The 18,016-nt window shown below is 36.9% G+C and overlaps 1 protein-coding gene across 1 annotated transcript in view; it reads left to right on the forward strand.

Annotated features, from left to right (window-relative positions):
* The window catches only part of DZIP1L (DAZ interacting zinc finger protein 1 like), a 31,480-nt gene extending 14,021 nt beyond the window's left edge, over positions 1-17,459 (forward strand). Inside the window, exons 9-16 of the mRNA XM_087725571.1 lie at positions 343-373; positions 3,084-3,134; positions 3,590-3,723; positions 5,607-5,793; positions 8,018-8,240; positions 11,367-11,584; positions 12,057-12,196; positions 13,607-17,459. Of these exons, the coding sequence (XP_087581697.1) occupies positions 343-373; positions 3,084-3,134; positions 3,590-3,723; positions 5,607-5,793; positions 8,018-8,240; positions 11,367-11,584; positions 12,057-12,196; positions 13,607-13,783 (1,161 nt within the window). The 3' untranslated portion in view covers positions 13,784-17,459. The remainder of the gene's footprint in view (positions 1-342; positions 374-3,083; positions 3,135-3,589; positions 3,724-5,606; positions 5,794-8,017; positions 8,241-11,366; positions 11,585-12,056; positions 12,197-13,606) is intronic.
* The last annotated feature ends 557 nt before the right edge of the window (positions 17,460-18,016 follow it).

Below are 18,016 nucleotides of genomic sequence, written 5' to 3' on the forward strand. Positions count from 1 at the left end.
TCATACTTTTTGATCCCTGGATTGAAAGAAAGAGGCAGAAATGTGCTTTCTTTTAATTCGTCTTCAAAATAGTAACTGAGTCTTGTATCTGGGAGAGATCAAAGAAAATTCTCTTTCACTGCTCCTTTTCTGTAAAGTGCCAGGCACGTTCTTCCTCTTGCTATGTCACTCCCTTCTTGATAGTAGAATAGGCGTATGAAGCAGGTGAAACACATTTTCGAAATATGAGTAGTAACTTTGTAAATTGATTTACGTTATTATGTACCAATCATATCAGCTAAATACTTATTAGACCTTGTAAATAATAGCTGACTTACTTTACATACTTACATTACCTTTCAGATTAAGCTTCTGACTTCCAGCAAACCCAGAGGTAATGACCAATCCCTATATTGAATAACTGTCCATAATTACAGTGGATTTTCTTTCTCTTTTGACAAAACTACAGAATTCTTCAATAGCCATGCTTCTACATCCAGAAAGAAGATCTATATATTAGTAAAATTATCCTGTTTATAATCTTAAATTGGGTGAATTGGTGCCTCTGTCCTGGTGGGATTCAACTGGTTGGCACCAGTTCGGAGGAGCCGTTTGTTAACTCTTTATGGAGTTCTAAGTGGACCGGCTAAATAGTCAAGGCTGCCAGCCTGCCAGCCTAACGTTTCCAGTAGCTCACACACACATCAGAAATTCCTGCTCATTTGTAATTAACCAAAGGAAGGGAAAAGAAAAAGAAGAAATAACCACTTAGCCATTTTGTCAGCAGAAAAATTCTAGCTCTTTTAAAATGCAGGCTTAAAATGCAAGTGTGTGTGTTTTTCCTTCTCTCTTCCGTCAGTTAATAGCTCCGGTTCGGGCAGACAGCCAAGAACCATTTAACAGGCGAATACTTAGTTGCGATAACAAAACTGCAGGAATGCAGTCAGCACAGAAACAATAGAAATTTACAGATCATACAGACTAACAAGAGTTGGAAGGGATCTTGTAGGTCATCTAGTCCAACCCCTACCCAAGCAGGAGACCCCATACTGTTTCTGACAAATGGCAGTCCAATATCCAGCCTCCAGTGATGAAGCTCCCACAACTTCTGAAGGCAAGCTGTTCCATTGGTTGATTGTTCTCACAGTTAGAAAATTCCTCCTTATTTCTAGGTTGAATCTCTCCTTGTTCTTGACAGCATTAGGCCAGGGAAGGAGTTTCAAAAATGTTAATATAGAGCAGTAGTGTTCATGTCAGAGTTCTTAATGTCTTTTTAAATGCACATTCTAATTAGCAGAATTGATGTTATTAATTTGGAATGGGATTGCAATGCTGTTTCTATGTTTATGTATTTTGATCCTGCATTTTCATCATTTAAGAGTTAGTTTACAGTATTAGACTGTAAAGATTTCAGATTATCTTGTAACTGTGTTTCTTGTGTGTGATGGAGCATCCACAACTTCTGAAGCAAGCTATTCCATTGGTTGATTGGTCTTGCCCTTAGGAAATTTCTTCTTAGTCCTAGGTTGCTTCTGTCTTTGCTTAGTTTCTATACATTGTTTATTGTCATGCCTTTTGGTGCTTTGAAAAATAGATCGACTCATCCATTTTTGTAGGAACTCTTCAAAATTTTGTGACAGAATAATTAATCAGTGGAACAACTTGTCTCCATAAGTTGTAAATGCTCTAATAATGGAAGTTTTAAGAAGATGTTGGATAACCATTTGTCTGAAGTGGTGTAGGGTTCTTACCTAAGCAGGGGGTTGGACTAGAAGACCGCCAAGGTCACTTCCAACTCTGTTATTCTGTTATAATGAGCCGAGTTGGCGCAGTGGTTAAATGCAGCACTGCAGGCTACTTCAGCTGACTGCAGTTCTGCAGTTGGGCTGTTCAAATCTCACCAGCTCAGGGTTGACTCAGCCTTCCATCCTTCCGAGGTGGGTAAAATGAGGACCCAGATTGTTGTTGGGGGCAATATGCTGACTCTGTAAACCGCTTAGAGAGGGCTGAAAGCCCTATGAAGTGGTATATAAGTCTAACTGCTATTGCTATTGTTATTCAATTCTATTTTATTCTAAATATTGAAACAGTGCTATTTTATTGTGCTATTTTATTGTGAATTGGACTAAAGAGAAATTTCCTAAGGGTGAGACCATACAAGTTGGCCATGACCACCCAGTCACATGACCACCCAGCCGGTCATCAGGGCAGAGAACTGGTTGTTAAATCATTGGAATCCCACCACTGCTCATAAGGCAATCATTTATGAATCAACATACTTGAAATAGGCTAACTTAAAGAATGCATCCATAATGTAGTCCCCATTACTCACATGGAATTGGAATTTGGCAAAATTGGAGGTGCTACAGCCCAACAATTACACAATCATAATTTCCAATCTTCCCTGTCAGCATCTCATAAGAGAAGTCAGTGGAGAAGCCCGCAGGAAGTCAGAAGTCACCCCTGCCCCCATTGTTTTTTGCCCACCCACTCTGTTTCTCTGTTTAGATAAGCAAATATTTCTGAAATGAAATATTTCAGATTGTAGGTTGTCTAGTAAAATATGAAATTCCACATGACAACAAGAGAAGGCAAGAGAAAGAGAGAAAAACAATATACATATATTTCATTACCATGCTTAAGTTTGCTGAACAACTTGTAATGGAGTATGGTAATGTTTTTAAACCCGTACAAAAACCTAAGGTTCATTTACATATTATTATTTCTCTCTCTCCCCCTGTTCACTTTATGCATCCAGATGAGATATTTATCATAATATAAAGTGATGGTTCACGGATTTTGCAGGGAGTCCCAGTGATACTACTTTTCATTTGGTCCATTTTTTTCCTATCAGTTTTCTTAATAGAATAGTTTCATGGTGCTACTTGCTTCAAATTGTTTTCTCTTTCCTTTTAAGAGAGCTGGGCTGGAGCCAAATTAAGTTACACTTAGTTCCCATTAAAATAATGGCCAAATTAAGTTACACTTAGTTCCCATTAAAATAATGGCTAACTCGTGTTAATGCCTTGATAATGTCAAAAATGTGATTGTGTTTTGGAATATGAATATAGACATGTTTTTAAAAAAATGCTTTTAATTTCCAGAAAGCCAACAAGTACCCAAGACAGAAGAGGTAGAAGAATCTAGCGAAGAAGGTATATTTTGTAAATTACACCTGCCACTGTTCTTATAGGCTAAATATTACTATTACTGAGAGAGAGAGAGAAGAGGGGGGGAGGGGAGGCTAGTCATTTACTTTGGGTTTTAGAAGAATTTCGTAATTAATTCTAGAGGTTGGCAGTGTAGAAATTAATAGTAATGGAGTTAGCATTCTATTCATAGATTAGGACTATATTAAATCAAGCACTACATGAGATCACTATATTTTAATTGGGTTGTTTCTTCTGTCCTGGAATGACTGAAGGATTTAGGACTATTTTCTTGAATTTTACACAACCTATCTCCTTCAATAGCAGATTAAATTGAAGTCAGATGAAGAAGTCTGTTTTTTGTTTGCCTGAAATAAATGTTTAAGTGGCAGTTTTGGGGTAGGATATAAATGTTAAACATTCCAGAATTGGAATTTTTAACCATGCTTCAGTTTCTGCAGAACTGGAGGATACTTTGGACAGGAAGAATAGAGTTCTGGAAACACTGCGGAAGGATCCCAATTTGTTGAAGCAATTCCGGCCAATTCTGGAAGAGACACTTGAAGATAAACTGGAGACCATGGGAGTGAAACGAGTAAGTGCTATGAGAAGAAAAAAGTAGAAAAGGAACATTTTTCATTTTTTATCTACTAGACTTACTTTGAATTTCAGCTGGATCCTATTCTGAGTATTGCAATATGTATTAATTTGACCAAAAAGTGACATAAAATTATCTGTGAACACTTGTTCAACACATTCACATGCTTGACAGAAAATTGAAAAGCACCCCCCCCCCAAAAAAAACCATCTTACTCTTCCTCTCCTCCTCCTCTGAACATTTTTTTCAGGAAAATGGCTTGCCCAAGGAACTACTTTATCTTTTGCCTCCAAAAATCAGGAAGTGCTAATTAAAAAAATATTCTTTTAAGATTCATTCTTGACTTCTTTGTCTCAGTATATTGCAACAAACCAATAAAACGCAAGGAAATAAGAAACCATGAGACAAATATATTTGGAAGAAATGCATTCTTGCTTATGCAGTGTAGCTGTTGCAGGGAGTGTGGAAATGCTTAGGATCAAACCGTCATTCACAATAAACAAAAACTATATTGTGAACTAATTTATTATTTCTCTTTAACTGTAATATTGCAAAATTTAAAACAAACTTCTGGATTGCCTCACATTTTTACTTTCATAGCTAGATAGTTTATCAGTGACATGCATCTAAAGCAAATAATGTGTCTTAAAGACCCCCTCTTTTCCTTTGACTTAACTGCCATAGAAAAGTTAGACTGCAGTAGTAATAATAAAAAAAACTTTATGACATTAATGGTCTGCTGTCGGTAATTAACTATTTTCCTATTGCAAAGTAATGTTTTTTAAAGAAAACAGTGGTCTTAAATTGCAGTTACAGTATATCAGGTTCTCTTTAGAATTAATAGATGGCTCTTCATTAACAGCTGTCATCCTCTCATAGCTAGTAAAATGATGACCTTCAGATCCTCTTCTTTCTCCAAAATTCTGCTCAGAGTCTGATTCCTCAAAACATAATCCTTGTTAATCTTCAGTAATCTTCCCTCTACTCTGGGAGCATCTTCAGTACATCTAAAACCGGCATAGTTTTGGCAGCCAAAACTGCCTGAATCCCACTGACTTGCTGGCCGTCTTCTTTTCCTCCCAGTGAGTCCATCCACAAGTCCTTCTGTATAAGCCACTTAGTCTATTTCAACTTTCTTCCCACTCTCCATGAGCGTCCCTCTTTCTGTTTCATTCCCAGATATTTACTCATAATTAGTTTGTTGACCCCAGACATAGCTCATCTACCTGGGAGATCAGATGATAATTATGTTCCTTTTGTAATGGATTTAAGATTGGAACACTGAGTTGTACAGCAGTTTAATCTTCCTTCTTTCCATCCTTTTTAATTCAGCAGCAACTCTTCAAAGGAGTTGAACCAAGTTTTCCACCTAAATAGAGGCTCCCAATATTTAAAGGTAAAGGTAAATGTTCCCCTTGTACATATGTGCTAGTTGTTCCCAACTCCATTGGGTGCTCATCTCCATTTCAATGCTGAAGAGCCAGCACTGTCCAAAGGCATCTCCATGGTCATGTGGCCGGCATGACTAAACACTGAAGGTGCACAGAACGCTGTTACCTTCCCACCAAAGGTGGCTCCTATTTTTCTACTTGCATTTTTACATGCTTTCAAAGTGCTAGGTTGGCAGAAGCTGGGACAACGAGAGCTCACTCCATTACGCGGCACTAGGGATTCGATCCACCAAACTGCTGACCTTTCTGATTGACAAGCTCAGCGTCTTAGCCAATGAGCCATCATGTCCCTTCCTATTATTTACATGAGGAATTCCCTGTTTAATTTGAAGAAGTTGAGATGTCAGGAACTTATTTGCTGCATGAATGATGAGAGCAGGGCTCACACACATATTTATGCTGATTAAAAACATTTGTTCTGTTTTGTAGGGTACAAAAGGTATCCCAGCTCAAACCTATAAACATTTGAGAGCTTTGATTAAGAAACAGCAACAGCAGAAGGCTAAAACATTTCCAGGTCTGCTGACCTTGAGAGCTAAACTTGAAAAAGAAGTTCAGAAGAAAGCGGTTCAGAAGGATGAAGAGAATATGTCCTTGCCATATTCTGAAATCTTTGGTAAGATGCTCAGTTATATTATTTAGAAACATAACATCTATTTTATTTTATTAATATTTTATCATTTTATGTAAAACCAACAAAAAGACTAACAAATTTGATGCTTAAATGATGCTGTGCTCCCTGACTCTAGCGTTATATATTTTTATTCTTACTATTTTTTCAAGATAAAATGAAATTAATCTAAAGACTAATTTGTAAATTCAAGTTTATGTATGTACATGAAAAGACCCTGCTCATAATAAAAAAAAATCATGGCTACTTTTACAACAGATGGATTATATGATCCCATAGGTATTCTTTGTATAGACTTTAATCATTCAGATTATGAAAGCAGCGAAGTTTATTAGCATAGCACATACATGCTACTACATGGGTTCAGTACAATCTGCAACGTAAATTCCATTGACTTTATAGATGTATTTTGTGTGATTTTCTTGACAGGAATGTGGAAGTGGATTCCCATGACCTTCTTCCATGATATTTTTGATTTTTGAATCTAGCTTTTAAGCCGGCCATTCCCTCAAATTCTATTATCCAAGTACTAACTAACCTGACCCTGCTTAGTTTCCATAGGCCACATGCCATATGTTGTTACTTTTTGACATGTAAAACCATAAGTATAAACCAAATAATGTGAATAAAATTCCTAAAAGCAGAATGAGGAAGGGAAATATTCAACTAATAACACAAGTTGTTGATTGGTACTATATAAGACTCCATTGCATTCCAAAAAATGTTTTTTCTCCTTTTTTTTCTATTATTCAGTCCTAATAATTAAGAACAAAACAAAATAAAAATGACACAGAGCAATAATTGAGAGATATACAAAATAACATTTATAATCTTGAGATATCCTAAATGTTAACCATATTCAGTATTTTTGTACAAAAGGTTACTTGTATCAATAAAACTAATTAATAAAGTGTTACTTAACTATTTTTTAAAATTTTTATTAAATTTGTTTACCACCCATCTTACTACAGGGTAAGTCTGGGCAGCTTAAATGTTAAAAAGGATAAACCTATACCAAACATCTACCCTGTTTCCCTGAAAATAAGACTTCCTTGGATAATAAACCCAATCGGGCTTTTGAGCACATGCACTAAAATAAGCCATCCCCTGAAAATAAGCTCTCCCTGAAAATATTGCAACACAGCAGCAGCCATTCAGGGACCACTCTCTCCTCCTCCTGCATCTCAAAAATAAAAAGACCTTCCTGAAAATAAGGCCAAGCACTTATTTTGAGGGGGTCAAAATAAAATAAGACCCTGTCTTATTTTCAGGAAAACATGGTATATAATACAAGCAAAATGCTATAAAGATACTAATTGTACAAAAGTGAAAATTATCATAAAGAACTAGATGAGAGTAAATCCTTCACTAAAGACTTTTTCAAGGTTCTTGTCATGGTGATTGTTTAGTCAGTGCTGTTTCCCACAGCTCTTAATATTGATAATTCAGGAAAAAGTATACTTTAATGTATTTATGTATGGTAGTGTGTACATTTTTTTACTAGAATAAATATTCTTTTTATAACTGTCTATTATAAAATCATGCTTAAAAGATGGGTTGCAATCTTTAGTGAAGATTGGGATTTAAATTTAAATTGACATTTAAATTCATTTAATCCAGAACACTTTTCTACAACATGAGTGAGCCATATGCAGTCACAAAAGATTTGTGTATGTATCCATGTGTCTGCAGTTGAAGAACCTGAGATTCTGGCTTTAGTATTAAATCTGTGGATCAAGTGTATGAAAAGGAAAGAATAGATAATTCATTTTTACTAGTGGGTTTAATACTTGTTGTGAGATTACTTGCTGTATTCAGGATCCATCAGTGACTCAGTTATGAACACGTAAGAGGCAAATAGATCAAAACAATTTCTGTGTCATGTTTGAGTCAGCTGGATAATTGAAGCCAAGTCACTAAGAGGATTTTTACTTAGGCTTCTTGCTTCATTTGGTTTCTGGGGCAAACATAAAACTTTTGTCATGTTAGAACTGCAAATCCTGCTTTTGTACTTGCATTAATGCTATTAGAGGTTATTCACAAAGCAAAGGAGATATAAACCTTGCATTCTGAAAAATGCTGTGAAATGCTCAGTAGTTCAGCTGTAATTGTTTTGATGTAGCACTCTTTAAGAGTGAATCTTTGAGATCTAGATTAAATACCAGTCAGATTGTTTTTTTTATGAAACGTTTTCAATCTTTTTCTTCAGGAAAAACCCAAAGAAGCCAGCATTCTCCACTCCAGGTTACACCTTTGAAGATTAGAACACACCCAGTAGAAGTACCATATTATGCCCTAGAGACACCCAAGCCAGCTCCTCGGAGCAAGGTTGGTTCCATGACTGGTTCAGTAGAGATTCCAAAGGTACCATCTCCAACTCTAATTAGAAGCAGTTCACCTTCTCTTCAACAATCTGCTGTCCACTTCCTCAGGTAGGTTCTGGATTATAATTGTATTTTCCTGATTTGATGTTTTAACCTGTGCTCAATCTTCTTATAATTAAAGTGAATTATTTATTTATTGAATATAGTTGCCCATTCATTTGCATGACATTTAGGAAGCTTACCTACTGTAGTAATTGCAAATGTGGAAAATAATCAGTGAAAAAGCTTATAAAAACTTTGATAGTCACAGTTCAGCTCATTTGACAGACAAATGCAGACATAAATTCCACATTCAGGAATGCACTATGACTCTTTGTTGTGTACAGTTTGAGAATGCTGCATTTCTCTTCTCTGCTAGAAATAACAAAAGTTTAAAATTTCTTTTTAAAAATGAAGTAAGTTTATAAATGGAGGCTGGAAAAGAGAATAATTTAACATAGCTCTTAATCAGCTTCTCATTAAAATAGAATATTTACAAAGCCCTGGAGAAAGTTTCACTAAAAAAAGCAGAGGAATTTTTGCTATGAAAAAAAATACTAGTTTGGAAACAATATAAATTTGCTTTACCTTTTTTCCTTTTTTGTGTGTGTTATCTACTCAAATTGAAATTCTGTATTTTTCTGTGCAAGTTAGGGAATTCTGGGTAATTCCAATCTTTAGCCCTTCACATTATTAGAGGTTTTTATGATCTGTAAGAGAAAAAACTGCTTCAGCATCTCCCCAAACAGTCTATTTTTCTTCTGTTTTGTAGCCTTCTTGTGGTCTGCCTGATTTGCAGTATAGCTTTTGTAATTTATCCTTTTTCATCAACTATTTTGCATTTAAATATTTATTTCTGCATGTCTCTGCATGTCTCTTTTCTTTTAAAATAGTTTTTAAAATGGTTGTATTGGTCTAACTGCCAAGAAAAGGAGGAGGGTGAATTGTCTAATCAAATGCCTCGATGCTAAGTAACCACACAGTTGCAGTTTTAGCATATAATTGCCAGAAACTGTACAGGTTGTTATGGCCTTCTCCATAGTGAGGGGAGGAGTTCAGTTCAGTTCAATTTATTGTATTTGTATGCTGCCCTTTTCCCCCGAAGGGGGACTCAGGGCGGCTCACAACTCGAACCGGGGAAGGGGGGATACAGACAAAATTTAAAAACAACATAACAATATATAATTTAAAAAACTCACAACAGTCATACCATTCGAGACAGGGGCAACAGCTCTTTAGCCCCAGGCCTGTCGGAACAGCCAGGTTTTGAGGGCTTTGCGGAAGGCCTGGAGGTTGGTGAGGGTTCGAATCTCCACGGGGAGTTCGTTCCAGAGAGTCGGAGCAGCCACAGAGAAGGCTCTCCTCCGGGTAGTCGCCAGTCGATACTGGCCAGCGGATGGAATTCGGAGGAGGCCTGATCTGTGGGATCTAATCGGTCTAGTGGAGGTAATTGGCAGCAGGCGGTCTCTCAAGTAGCCAGGATGGGTTGACCTTGTCCTGTCATTGATTGGGCTGAGTCAGATAAGCTCTTTGGGCCACGTCATGGTCAGCAGGTACCACCCAGTTATCGACTCAGCCCCTCAACGGGTGGCTGTGATCATCCCAAGCTCCTGGAAAATTTTAAAGAAAGGACTGAACTCACTGTTCACCGGATTGCATTTGCTGCCTCCCTGCCTGAGTGAGTAACTGGCTCTTGGCTGATTCCCTGGCCGGGAAGAGAGAAAGAGAGCACACGCAGCAAGCCCTTCAGGGCAACGCGCAACCCAGGTCATAAAGAGAGACCTAGGGCACTATTCGAGACTGCGGGTGAGGGGATGCTCCCCTGGAAGTCCCGAGAAAGCAGTCACATCGGAGAGGCTCAGCTGGCGCTGGAGCGCTCTGCTGCCTGTCCTCCCCAGGGGGTCGAGTGGGGCGTTTTTAAACACAGTGGAGTGCCTGAGAGAGATAGTGGCCCTCAGGAGCTCACAAAGTTCGGAAGAGAGCAGAGGAAGCGAGAGAAGAGCTTTCCACAAGCAGCAGAAGCTGCACGGCAGCCCCAAAGGCACAAGCTGCTTCCACGTGTTCCCAGGGAGAGGACCTTTTTGAATTTGGAGCCGGCGGCGATTTTGGAACCACGTGATCCAAGATAGCGGCACCCAGCAGCACAGAGGATGCTGGCAGGACTCAAGCCTCCAGCCCAGCAGCCAGCATCCCCACCGGAAGAGCAGAGGAGCAGCTAAACAAGTCAGAGATTGCTACAGAGGCTGCTAAGGGAAGAGGAGGCAAGGCAAAGGCAAAAAGAAAGCACGTCTCCTCCAAGGGGGTCAAAGAAGCAGGCTGCAGCTCCAAGCCCCCAGGGACGTGTAAGCTTTGGTACATCCCATCCTGGATACTCCTCCCCTCACTATGGAGAAAGGGCGTTGGTCCTTACCTGATACGCCTCTTCTCATATTGGGGGAGGAGTATCATGAGGATTATGTAACATGAGCATTATGTTTGATGGTTGAGCTGTTCTGTTGAAGAAATAAATAAAGGTTGAAACAGATAATGTCTGGAGTGGATGACACAGCGAGTCAGATAAGGTTCTTCGCTGATAACTGGGTGGTACCTGGTGAGCAGGGCATGGCCCAAAGAGCTTATCTGACTCAGTCCAATCAATGAGAGGACAAGGTCAACCCATCCTGGATACTCCTCCCCCACTATGAAAAGAGGCGTATCAGGTAAGTATCTTTCACACACTTATGAGAAGGATGCCAGACATGGTATTCCTCAGCAGATAAATGTTTTAGCAAGAATTACCAAGTCACCTCTTCGCATTAGGATGAACACCACCTGCCTTCACCCTACAAGCTCCATCAGTCTGCTACACTGTTTTTTTTGTAAGGTATTTTGGTGTTTGTTTGTAAACTGTTGGAGTTTACCTTTGAAAGAAAGGTGGGACATATTTTTTTTACAAATAGGTCATTGATGTGTATTCCCTAGCTTGACTACTCTGAAAGTAGTTCAGATTCTATTAGGAAAGTTGCAAAACTTTCTCACAAAGCAAGATCTCTGTAATAATTGTTTATGGGTTTTATTCACTTCCTGACCCTAGATTGATTCTGGGCAGGTCATAACATAATGAAACAAGATAAAATACAGTAAGATACAATATAAAACAGTTCATAATGTTTACTCTTTTCCCATTTTTCCTTCTGTTGTGTTTCTCTCCTTTAGTACTTCACCTTTCAGCTCTGAGACTGAAGAGTCAGAGGAAGAAACAAACATGAGCTCTCCAAAACACACATCCCTCAAGACAGAACCAAAACAGAGCAAATCTGTCCCCAGAGCAGCTCAGGTGGACGACAGTGAGTGGGATTCATCTGACACAGACTTTTCTAAAGAGAAACTTGGTACAGGAAAAAGTTCTTCAGTTGCAGCAGGAACTCATTCAGGTGACTATCATTTAATTGGGTTTATTACTGTCTTAATGTATACAAGTTTCAGTGTCAAAGAAGTAAAAAAAAGAGCAATCCAAATACTAAGATGTGTATCCACTACTTCAGTAATCAAATGATTACTATGAATTGGGACAACAGTTACCTTGTTATACATTTTTGTGGGCTTAAATGACAGACAACTGAATTTTGGTTGTTGCTATTTTAATACCAATGTTTAGTAAATGAATACTAAGTGAATTAAATACTACTATGGGGATTTGCCAGGGTGTGTTGCTATACTACAAAGCTGTAAAACATACATGATTATTTTTATAAAATTCAGTAAGAAGACATGAGTTAATAGTTGTTTAGGCTAAATAACATAAAGTAACCATTTCGGATGAGGCCTAGCAATATGCTGAAAGGCTAGTTAGTATGATCACGTCAACAATAATTCTGAGCCTAACTGTTTCCTTGCTTCACTTAGAAACACTAGTGCAGTCAATGGCTAAAAATCTGGAGAAGAAACTGAACATGCCTGGAAAGAAGCCTCCAGGTGGCGTGAAGCTCTTTGCCGTACAAAGCAAAGAAGATGCTAAAACCAATCATCCCACAAAAAAGCTTCAGGTATTGGTGTTATTTTCAAAACACAAGAAGGTAGTAGGTAGTAATCTCTTAATTTTGTTTCCTAACAGTACAGATCTTGTTCATAACTGATTCACCAGTCTGCACATTTCTAAGAAAGTTACATTGTATTCTGCAAGCCATGGTAGTAAATAGATTTTAAGATTATTTACAAAAAGTAGAAAGATCAAGATAGCGAATACTTCAAGATTAGTCAATATGTTGTCAATAAAAATAATGTTCATTGGGTTAATCCATAATTTTGGTTAAATTGCCTAACAATTATGAGATCTACCACATATTAGGAGCAAAAAATCAGATGGCCAACATCTGCAGGAAAGAAATACAGAAGATATTTGGATACCATGTAGTAATTGTCTAGACTTTTGTAAGTCTAGATCTGATAACCCTACTTTATAAATTTTCAGGTATTAAAGCTTTGAGTATAATATTGAAAACGTTATTGATAATGTATAATAACGTTCGGTATACTGAATTTAATATGTTTCTAGAATCCATATTTGTTTTTCTGTGACATTATTATTTATAAACACACATACACCACCTAGCAAATATCTAGTGCCCTCCATAACACTGAAAATACAATTTATGGATTTCTAGGACTCCTTAGATTGCCAGCACAGATAGAGAGCATCAGAAAGAGAAGGACTGCTGCAAATAATTTGTGAATATGCAAGGCAAAGTAGACATGGAGATGATTGTTAAAAGTTAGCAATGAGTTACTGGCATGTAATCAATTAATCAAAAGTGGATATTTTTAATAGCTAGAGACAACAGTTATTTTTAGTTTTTACCTGAAGAGCTAGAAACAACATGAGGCAGAGAAATGGTAGGGCCACAGCAACCATTAACGTTGGTCAGTAGTTTTCATCCAGGGACTGGGGAAAGGACTTAGTTTTTTACATTGTGTTAGGCCTGTAGGCTTAAAATGCAGTTTGTTTATTTCCCACCTCAACATCCTGGAAAACTTGTTAAATTTTGAAATGCTTCAAGAAACAGACTTGGAGCTAAAAGTTGTCCACCCCTGTATGAAAGCCTGCCTAAATTGGCGAACGTTGTATGAATTCATTGATAAGCCATTCTTATTTAGACATTCGTGTGCAATGTCTAACAGCATTAAAACATCCTTAGAAATAGTATTTAGAAATAAATATTAAAATATATTTTAACAAGTTTTTACAAACGCTTTTAGTGAAAATTTCTGTTTAAATACATATGTTTCCAAATCTATATTTTATAAAATTCAGTGAAAAATAAAATCTGATAGGTAATTGCAAATCATATATCTTTATTCACAAGGATCAAATCATTCATTCATTTCTTGGTGCATCCAATCTCTGCAGGATTTCATCATTTGTTCTCTCTTTGTCTTCTCTTTTCTTCCTGATGTAGTTTGCCTATGAAGAGGACAGTGATTTGGAGATTTCTTCCTTCGAGGAAATCAGCCAGCACTTGGAACCTGAAACTAAGATAAAGAAGCCACAGGGGGTGAAAGTTAGTGGGAGTTCCACTGGATTGCGGGGCACCAGTATCTTGACTTCCAGCACCACAAAGGCTGCGGCCTGGTGATTCCCACAGTTAGATGAGTACAGAACCCAGTTGATAGAAGAAGATTCCATGACAGAGAAATTAGATTAAATTTACTAATCACAAAGAAAGAACAAAAAATACCAAATACCAAAAATATCACATTCAAGGTTCTAGGTTCTGTACATAGTTTCAGAGCAAACATTTAATTAACGTGAGTTTTTCTAGTGCTCCTAGATTGATTTGTTCTTCTGTTGAAAGTAAATCTTGACATGACATTATAAATTAAATTTTCTCCAGAATGCACAAGCCGATTCTTACATCATGCACAACTATAGTGTTGTGCACTTGGGTCTGACTTAGTGTAGTATGTGAACCCAGCCTTCATGGACCATAGGATATGATTTAGCATTATATTATTAAAACAAAACATATCTTAGCACAGTATATAAATGCAGCAATAGATAATAAGGCTGAATCAAAAAGCAGCCATGGCATCATAGCCTCATTTGTGGGCTGTAATGAAATTTACAGTACACCTTTCACTGATGCTCTAAGTGAATTTAAGTGACTACAAGAGGGAAAGAGGTGTAATTGTTGTGATCTACTTAATGGGAAAGAGGTTTTTGCTATATTGTGCTGTGATACATAATGTTTCTGAAAAAATTCTGAATTGTTTATGCAATTAGGCAATTTTTCCTTTGTAGTACTGTGATGGGTCCAACTTTTTTCTATTTTTGATAAGTTTGTGAATAGCTATAAAAGTAAATGAAATGAAAAGGCTTCAAACATTTTGCATCCCATCAGCCTTCAGTTTCATTCTTAGCTTGATTGCATTTCAATGTCTTAAGTGCAAACTACTTATTTAATTTTGAAATACTTTTAGCATTTTCAAAGTATTTAGGTAGAATCACATTGAAAATGCTAAAAGTATTTCAGAATTAAATAAGTAGTCTGCACTTCAGAATTACTGCACATTGAAGTGCAATCAACGTACAGTATTTTGGTTTTCATTTTCTGAAAACCTTTTTCTTCTTTAATGATTTATCGTACTCTTTCCCCATCCCAAGGTCAGATCTATATTATTTCACAGATATACTTATTTAATTCTGAAATACTTTTAGCATTTTCAAAGTATTTTTATATTATATTTAGGTAGGATCACATTAAATCATTAAGGCAGAAGAAAAAAAAGTTTTAAGAAAATGAAAACCAAAATACACCCTTTCTCCATTTTGTTTGATCCAAGGTACGACAGGGAGAAAAAAACTGAGTGGGAGAAAAAAAAACTGAGTGGCTTTCAAGATTCTGATATTCTACTCTGCAACAATACTGAGCATTCTTGGAATCCCTATTGCTCTTCTTTCATAACTTTCCTATCTTGAAGGGTTGACAATATCATGAACCATGATTCATGAACCTCAACTTAAAATATTGGAAATTAATAATAACCACTTAAGAATAAAAATTAAGCAATAGGACTGAAGGATCCAGATTCAGGTCCATCCTCAGTCATGAGAGCTCATAGGGACTTTAGGCCACCCCTGGCTCCAAAAGTCTAATCTAAAACACCAGATGGTTGTTGTGAAGATAAATAAAGATGAGAATGTTGTAATTGCTATCTTCAGCATTAGGAGGAAGAGTGGGATATGCTATATTCATCTCACAGTCATTTCCCAGTTGGATTAATGCCATTCACTCTACATAGGGCTGCCCTTGAAAAACACTCAAGCTTCAATAAGCCCAGAATGCAGCACTCTGTACTATTTTGGATATGCCAAGGTTTGCCCAAATTACATTACTGTTGCCCAGATTTCATTGCCTGCCCATATTTTTTCAGGTACAATCCAAAGTGCTAGTTTTCATCTTTAAAGAATTTCATGGTACAGGGAAAGGTTATTTGTAGGAATACAGCTTCCCAAGGATAGCCTATTCCACCAGTTCTGACAAGGTGAGCATAATCGAGGTCGCCCTGGGCCTACAAGATGTGCCTTCTCTGTTCTAGAATCTTCCATTGGAACAACTACTTCCTGATTCAGAAAGCCCCAACCTTCTTAGCCTTCTAGAAGGTTTGAAGGCCTAGCTCTTCCACCAGAAACTGGCTGAAATGTTTGTTGAACCTCCTAATATACTGTAGGTGCAGTTCTTTTGGCAGTTTTATTATGCTACTTTGGTTGATGTATTATGGTTGCTTATAGATTTTTTTAAAAATGTATTTTCTAGGATTTGTTGTGAGGTACACAGGATTATCCATTTAAGATGAACAGTCATATAAATTTTAAAAATTAAATTTTATATATGTTTTATAAACATACAGAAATGCAGTATGCTTGTTCAAGCAAAAGAAAGGATGAACCACCTTTCTTAAGTATTGTTCTCCTAAACCACTACTAATAGGAATGACTTACAGTTACATTGGTTTCCAATGATGCATAAATCCTCCATGATAAGAAATGAATGAGAATGAGAGCTGGATTATCTACAAAAGCCCAATAGCAATAGCAGTTAGACTTATATACCGCTTCATAGGGCTTTCAGCCCTCTCTAAGCGGTTTACAGAGTCAGCATATTGCCCCCAGCAACAATCCGGGTCCTCATTTTACCCGCCTCGGAAGGATGGAAGGCTGAGTCAACCTTGAGCCGGTGAGATTTGAACAGCCGAACTGCAGAACTGCAGTCAGCTGAAGTAGCCTGCAGTGCTGCATTTAACCACTGCGCCACCTCGGCTCTTAAGATGCCCAAGAAGATGCTAATCTGACTATTCAGCAAGCAAACAAATGGCCCTCTGCTAACTGGAATTTGGCTATCCTGACAAATCTCCATTCATGAAAAGTTAAGGAATGAGATATCCTCTGGCTTGAATAAGTCAGGCTGAGTCTGAACATTACGTTCCCCCACTTGTGCAGATATTTTTCTGGACCCTATTCTTCTTAAAATGTGGACCGTTCAATGTGGTCAGGCTGGCCCATAAATTACAACTTAATTTGAGGAGCTCTAGAAAATATATTTGAAACTGAAAAGTTGCTGGCTATTGCCACTTGATGGCACCATATCTGAAGAAACATGCAATGTTTTTCTTGAGACTTTGCAAATGATATTTGCAATAAGAAAAGGGTTTTTCCCCCTAAAGCAAAGCATATAGAACTCCCAAAGGAGTAATAGTGAATAAGCCAGCCTTTATATGTTTCTAAATTGAAAGTCAAAGAAATAAAACTTTTTCTTGATTCTATTTTCTTCCATCCTTAATATGCCTTTTCCATACTGAGGTCAATGTTACAAAAATTTGAAACAATATTTCGCAAGAAATCATGAGGTATTCTTACCCACAAATTTTAAGCATAACTAGATTTTTCAAAATTGCTGAACTGAAAAAACTGGAGGGGGAATCAAACTGCACTTAGAAATGTTTGGAAAATGTTTAGTGGCTATACTTGAAATAGTGCAAATGAGTGTAAAATATTTGTTGGTTTTCCTTTAAATACTGTAGCGTAATCAAAAATTCTTGTGGTGTTACATGAAATACCAAATGTCTTATGTATATGAAAAATTATCTTTTTTTGGGCGGGTGGAAAAGGAGAAAGAAAATAAGAACATGACTATACCCTAAAGAGAGTCTAATACTTTTCAGTCACAGAGCTCTGTGTGTAAGTGAATATTTATAAATAATAATTATAAATTCTTAAAACTTAAAACATCAGACAGTGTTTCTGAAGAAAGGAAGATACTTTCTACTATGTTTGCTTTTTCTCCTAATGTAAAATTAGGTACAGAGATATTTAATTTTTGGAATATTTCTAATGAAAGGAAGGGTGAAAAATTACAAGTCATTTGCTTATCTGGTAGATTCCTGGTTTCATCCCATCACAAAATAAAAAATTGAATGGATTTAGCAATTTTCATGGTGAGGTAATGTTTGGATTATAATATTAATACAAAATGTATACAAAGTATTGCATAAACTGTTCTAACTTATCTTTGTATACCCATGCAACTGCAGAGACATTATATTTATATGAAAGATTAAAGCTATATTTGTATCATCAGAAGTTTTCTATGAATATTTGTTATGCCATAAGTAAAATGAGATAGTGGAGTACAAAGTAAAAGGGCTCCTAGTCCTATAAAATATCTGGAGATATTTGGGGGGGCAGCAGTTTTTGTTTGTTTTTTTGTCTCTCATTTCTTTGTCTAAGTAAGAATGTGTGTTCTGAAGGCCAGGTGATTTTTATTTTTTGCATATGCTGTTATTGGAATCATAAAAGTCACACAACTCGG

The sequence above is a fragment of the Thamnophis sirtalis genome, unplaced genomic scaffold, assembly GCF_051295495.1.
Source record: "Thamnophis sirtalis isolate CommonGarterSnake01/CBP01778 unplaced genomic scaffold, rThaSir2_p1.2 scaffold_11, whole genome shotgun sequence".
NCBI lineage: Eukaryota > Metazoa > Chordata > Lepidosauria > Squamata > Natricidae > Thamnophis > Thamnophis sirtalis.